General features: G+C 37.7%; 1 protein-coding gene across 1 annotated transcript in view; it reads left to right on the plus strand.

The window, feature by feature from the left end:
* Positions 1-6477, plus strand: part of LOC102759235 (chromosome unknown open reading frame, human C5orf15) — a 12697-nt gene that overhangs the window by 3121 nt on the left and 3099 nt on the right. Inside the window, exon 2 of the mRNA XM_006753563.2 lies at positions 5724-6247. Within this exon, the coding sequence (XP_006753626.1) occupies positions 5724-6247 (524 nt within the window). The remainder of the gene's footprint in view (positions 1-5723; positions 6248-6477) is intronic.

Here is a 6477-nt window from a genome sequence, read left to right on the forward strand (position 1 = left end):
CCGTGATTCTTGCGCTCCTCTGGTCTGCTGTTGGGAGTCTGTATAATATTCGTTATTTCAGTCCGTGTATGTTTAATTTCTAGTTGGTTCTTTATCATAACATCGAGGGTCTCATTAGATTTGTTGAGGATCTCAATAACTTTATCGGCGGCTTGTAGACAGTTCTTGAGAGACCTTAAAAGTGTGGTTCTGAACTCAATATCCTCCATTGACAGTTTTGTCCTGTTTCTTTGTCTCCGCATTTTTTATGCTTTCTTGGTGCACCCCCTAGTGGTCTTTGTGCGCAGTCTTGTTGTAGTTCAAAGTATTACTCTTGTAATAAGAGAATTAAAGTCTAGATAGAATGTATTGAGTTTCAAACTTCAAGTAAGCATAGGAAGTTAGAAAGTTACCACATCAGATTTATTTGAACTTATTCCATATTAAGTTTCTTAAAATTTCAATGCTTGGATATATTCTTGGCAATTGGTAAGATTTTTTAAGTTTTATGTTTTTTGTTTTGATAAGGTCTAAAATATTAATATAAGCATTGTTTTGGATCACTGGATGGATGATTACTTTATGACCAAGTCTTGCCAAGCCATTTCAAGTGTCTGCTTTTTACATTTGCCCTCATTGCCCCCAATGATCACCTAACTTTAACGTGTAATATTTTTAAGTTTTTAAGGTAAAGTGTGTGAATGAATTCTCAAGGTCCTCTGCATTCTTATTTGAAAAATGTTGATATAGTTTATTTTTCTGTTTTTTTAAGTTATTATTTTTAGTGGTAGTCTTACTTATTTTAAGAGAGAGAGAGAGATTTATTATCCCACTTATTTATTCATTCATTGGTTGCTTGTTGCATATGCCCTGACCAGGGATTGGGCCCATATCCTTGACATATTGGGACAACACTCTAACCAACTGAATTACCGGCAGGATGACATAGTTTATTTTAATCAGTTTTTAAAAGGGACTAGTAGAAGAGAATTTAATTTAGGAAGCTTTATTTTTAAAATGTTAAATTTTAAATTTTAAATGTTAAATGTTAAATTTTAACTAGAGAGGTAATATCAAATAGGAAAGGGTAGAAGTGGAACATTTAGAAGTCTAAAGTAATATATATGTTTGTAGAAGCTCAACAATTAAACCCATAAAGTCAGAATTATCACTTTATTATGAATGCTTTTCTTATTTGATTGGATTAACTATTTTGAAGGAGTGGAAGTCTAGGAGGTTGATCTAATTTGCATAAAATGTTTTAGATGAGTTCTTAGTTTGTTGTTTTGTGTATTACAAGTTTTTAGTCTTTGAACAATACCTGTTAATTATCCTCCTACTTGGTGTCGCAACAACAAATAGAGAGACAATGGAAATATCCTTAGAAGAATGAGTGAGTTTTTGCCTGGCTGAGAACTCTGGGAAAGGTTTTTCCGAGGGTACAATCAGTACAAAGATGCACCTTGGTGAGTGGTGTGATGAGAGTTGGGTCAAGAAGGTGGTCACTAAATATTCAGTGCCTACTATCTGTTAAGTAGGAGTGGGGACAGAGTAGTTAGGGAGATAGTAGATAATGAGATTGAAATAATGGAACCAGATCATATAGGATCTTGTGGGCTATTATAAAGACTTGGAATTTTATTTTTGAGAGAAATGGAGAGCTTCCAGAGGGTTTAACATTTTTTTCCAAACACATTTTACAATCAGTATTATTTTGCATTAGTTACAGGTGTACAGCATAGTGGTTAGACAATCATATACTTTACAAAGTGATGCCCCTGATATTTCCAGGACCCATCTGGTACCATACATAGTTATTACACTTCTGAAGGCCCGGTGCATGAATTCATGCACCAGTAGGGTCCCTTGGCCTGATCTGTGGGATCGGGCTGAAATTGGCTCTCTGACATCCCCCGAGGGGTCCCAGATTGTGAGAGGGTGCAGACCAGGCTGAGGGACCCCACTGGTGTACAATCAGGGCTGGGGAGGGCTCCAGGGAGTGTCCAGCCCATCTCTTTCAGTCCTGATGGCTGGACCCCAGCCAATCTAACCTACTGGTCGGAGTGTCTGACCCCTGGTGGTCAGTGCACATCATAGCGAGTGGTTGAGCAGCTTTAGCATATCATTAGCATATTATGTTTTGTTTGGTTGAACGGACGATTGGACACTTAGCATATTCGGCTTTTATTATATAGGATTATTGACTATACTCTATGCTGTGCTAGGAGAGCTCCCAGAAGGCTTTAAGCAGAGGAGTAACACCATCCTACTTAAGTTTGTACACAGTGACTCTGGCTTTCGTGGGGAGTGGACAGTAGGGGTTAGGGTAGAAGCAGGCAGATCATTTAGAAGGCCACTCCAGTAATCCAGATGGTGGCTTGGACCAGGCAGTAGCAGTGGAGGGGTGAAAAGTCTTTAAATTCCGCATATATTTTGAAGGTAGAGTAACAATTTGGATGTAGGTATTAAGAAGATGATTCCAAGGTTTTTGGCTTGAGTAACTATGAAAATGGAGTTGCCATTAAGCAAGAGGGAAACTGTAGGTAGAACAAGTTTCTGTTTTTTCTTTATGGAGTAGGAAATAAAAATGCATTTTTAAATTAAACTTTTAATTTTGAAATAATTGTAGATTCACTTGCAGTTGCAAGAAATAATACAGATTTCCTTTGTAACCATTTACCCAGTTTCCCCCATTGGCAATATCTTGCAAAACTGTAGAATAATATCACAATCAGCATACTGACATTGATACAGTCAAGATACAGAGTGTTTTCATCACCATAAGGACCTCTTGTGTTGCCCTTTACTGTCCTCCCACTTCCCTTCTATCCACACTCCCTCCTGAAATCCTGGCAATCTGTTTTTTAGTTTTATAATTTTGTCATTTTGAGACTGTGATACAAATGGAATCAGATGGTATATAATTTTTTGGGATTGGCTTTTTCACCTAGTATAATTCTTTGAAGATTCATCCAAGTTGTTTCTCATGTCAATAGTTTGTTCCTTTTTATTGCTGAATAATATTCTATGGTATGGATGTGTACTACACTTTGTTTAACCGTTCATCTGTTGAGGGACATCTGTGTTGTTTCCAGTTTTTGGCTATTATGAATAAAGCTGTTATAAATATTCAGATTTTTGTGTGAACATAGGCTTTGATTTCTCTGGGATAAATGCCCAGGAGTGCAATTGTTGGGTTATACGATAGTTGCACATTTATTTTTTAAGAAATTGCCAAACTGTTTTCTGGCATAGCTGCCCTATTTTACATTACCACCAGCAATATGTGAATTGCATCCTTGCCAGCATTTCGTATTGTCTTGTGTTTTGTTTCTTTTTAAAGGGCTAATAGTTTTAATGTTTTTATTGATTTTAGAGAAGAAGAGAGAGAGAGAGAGAGAGAGAGAGAGAGCAAGGGGTGGAGGTGGGGGAGACAGGAGAGAGAGAAAGAAATATTGATGTGAGAGGTAAACATCAATCAGTTGCCTCCCGTACACACCCTGACTGGGGACTGAACCTATAACCTGGACATGTGCCCTGACTGGGAACTGAACTGCTCGAGCCAGAAGCTAAAATCATTAAAATTAGGGATCCTAAAGGGGAGTTCGGGGACAAAGGTTAGTGGGTGATAGCTGATGACAAGGAGAATCAAGATTGGGGGCATTTAGGGAAGGAAATGGGAGAATGGTCTGGAAGGGGCTCTACCCCTTTTCCAGTACAAGAATGTGGGAGAAAACAAGAGCTATTAATTAAAAAGGCTGCAGGGAAAGTATGACCTGAAGGGAGAGTCAGGTTTCAGTTAAACAAGAAAGTGAAAGATGATAGAAAGGATTTGCTGGTGACTGGACTCTAGAGTGCATGGTGGAGGATTTTCAGACATGGAGGGGCTTGGAGATGGGGACAAATTATAATAATTCCCACCCCTGTCAGCTTGTGTCCCTTTACATATACATGACTATTCCAAAGGTCAAGCATAGAAAAATAAAAATTTAAAAAGTCAAGTTTAGCTTGTTGACTTCCAGCTTTACAATTTTCTTTTAAAACATGTTTTCCCACACTTTGTCAGGAAAATTAAATATATCAGAGAAATAGCAATTTTTAAATGCTTGAATCATAACCAAGTTGAGGTGATAAATGTCAAAATTCTTTTAAGAAATTCCTCTTAATAGTTTTCGGAATAACTAATTTACAGTCTAATGTAGTATCTGTGAACAACTTCAAGAATATCCACTACACGTTTGTAGTCCTGTTTATTTTTTTCTTCTAGTGACAAATTAAAAAAACCAACTGTTGCAGCAGTTATAGGAGAGTTTTACTAATTTTTTTACTAATTTACTAAATTATTTTTCCTGAAAGTCTATTCAGTCCATTTTTTTTCTATACAAAGTGTATGTCAACTATGTATGATACACAAGCCAGAGTGAATTCACATAGACGAAGAGTTGGCTGTTAGGTTGTTCATTTGTGTTCAGGCACACGTGCTTTTGCAAAGCCCAAGGATAATTTGGTTTAATCTTAGCCCTATAAAATATTTTTCTTTACTGTGATAGACTTAAAAATATTATGTGAGTATTTTTAAATCTCACATGACATTTTAAAGCATTTTTAAAAAAGTGTAATGGATATTCTTGAAGTTGTTCAACAGATACATTAGGTTTTAAGTTAGAAACTGTTAAATTTCAGCAGGTATGCCTCTGAACTTTTGGTATGTAGACTTACTGATGTGAATAATTTAACTTTTACTTTAGTAAATCATGCTGAGTTAAGAGCTTGTATGTATTTAGTGTCATTCCTGTATCCAGATTGCCTTCTTTAATCTTTAAAATAGTCTAGTTCACACTTTGTTTTTAAGCTCCAGTTTCCAATTCTTTTCCTTTAGGAGTTTTCCCTTTCCTCTTCCTAAGAATACTTTTTTTTTTTTAAATTTGGGAGGAGGGTATCTGCCAGTTCTAGTAGCACTTAGAAATGCTGTCTACATTAGCTTCTCTTGAATTTGTTGTACTGCATTGGAAGTACTTAAGTTCAGCCTTGGCCAGTGTGGTTCAGTTGGTTGAGCAATGTCCTGTATGCTGAAAGGTTGCTAGTTGGATTTCTGGTCAGGGCACATGCACAGGTTGCAGGTTCGGTCCGTGGTCGGGGTGTGTGTGGAGGCAACCAATTGATGTTTCTGTTTCACATGTTTCTCTCTCCCTCTCCCTTCTTCTCTCTCTAAAATCAATAAAACATACACACACACACACACACACACACACACACACATATATTAGAGGAAAGTACTTAAGTTCAAATTTCTTATGTAGTTTGTGACCTTGAACGAGGATCAGCGTCTGTTTTTTTCTGTTATGGGCATGGGATGGAGTCTGGCTGGGCAAAGATTATTGAAGTCCAACCCCTTTGGGAAGTGAAAACAGAGGAGATGGGTGAGAGCTGTGTGTGGACTTGCCCTTGTGACCTAAAGTCAGACTCCTCTTTATTCTTTCTTTTTCCCTTCTGTTGGCAGGCTAGGTCTTCTTTGTTGCTTAAGTTGTTGCTGTCTGGGAAGACAGTTGTTATCTGATGCATAATTGACCTAAGAAGAAAACTTAAGTGATTGCTGCCTATTGAGACTTACTAATTCTCAAGAGCAAGATAATAGGAATTTAGCAAAGAGAAATGCTTAGTGAAAAATTTAGGTTAATATGCTTCTAGCTTAATGGATATAAAGTTAGAGCTTTCATTTAATGTTCTTTATTCACTTACTTTAGCTCTACCACTGGCTGATTCACTGAACCAGACTGCGCTCCTGGATGTTTCTACTCCAAATATGAGTGCTGTTTTAAAACCTGAACAAACCGAACCTTCTATTTCCCAAATCAGCACCACTCTCCCTCCCACAACTAGTACAGAGAAAAGTGGAAGGGCGTCTGTCCCCCCTCATCCTTCACCTACTGCTACTCTGTCCCAAGAGGAAGCTGATAACAATGAAGATCCTAGCATAGAAGAGGAGGATCTTCTCACACTGAATAGTTCTCCATCCACCGCCAAAGATACTCTGGACAATGGAGAGTACGGAGAACCAGACTATGACTGGACCACCAACCCCAGGGATGATGAGTCCAGCGAGACGTTGGAAGAAAACAGGGGCTACATGGAAATTGAACAGTCAGTGAGATCTTTTAAGACCCCATCCTCAAATATAGAAGAGGAAGATAGCCATTTCTTTTTTCATCTTATTATTTTTGCTTTTTGCATTGCTGTTGTTTATATTACATATCACAACAAAAGGAAGGTAAGCGTGGGTTTTTTAGCCTCCTAGTTGTCCTTTAATATCTGAATCATACTTTTTTTTTTTAAATATGGACCCCATTCTTTTTTTCTTTTTTTAAGAAAATGTATGTTTATTGATTTTAGAGAGGAAGGGAGAGGGATAGATAGATAGAAACATCAATGATGAGAGAGAATCATTGATCGGCTGCCTCCTGCACGCCCCCCACTGGGGATCGAGCCCGCAACCTAAGC

Source organism: Myotis davidii, unplaced genomic scaffold (genome assembly GCF_000327345.1).
Source record: "Myotis davidii unplaced genomic scaffold, ASM32734v1 scaffold471, whole genome shotgun sequence".
In the NCBI taxonomy this organism is placed as follows: domain Eukaryota; kingdom Metazoa; phylum Chordata; class Mammalia; order Chiroptera; family Vespertilionidae; genus Myotis; species Myotis davidii.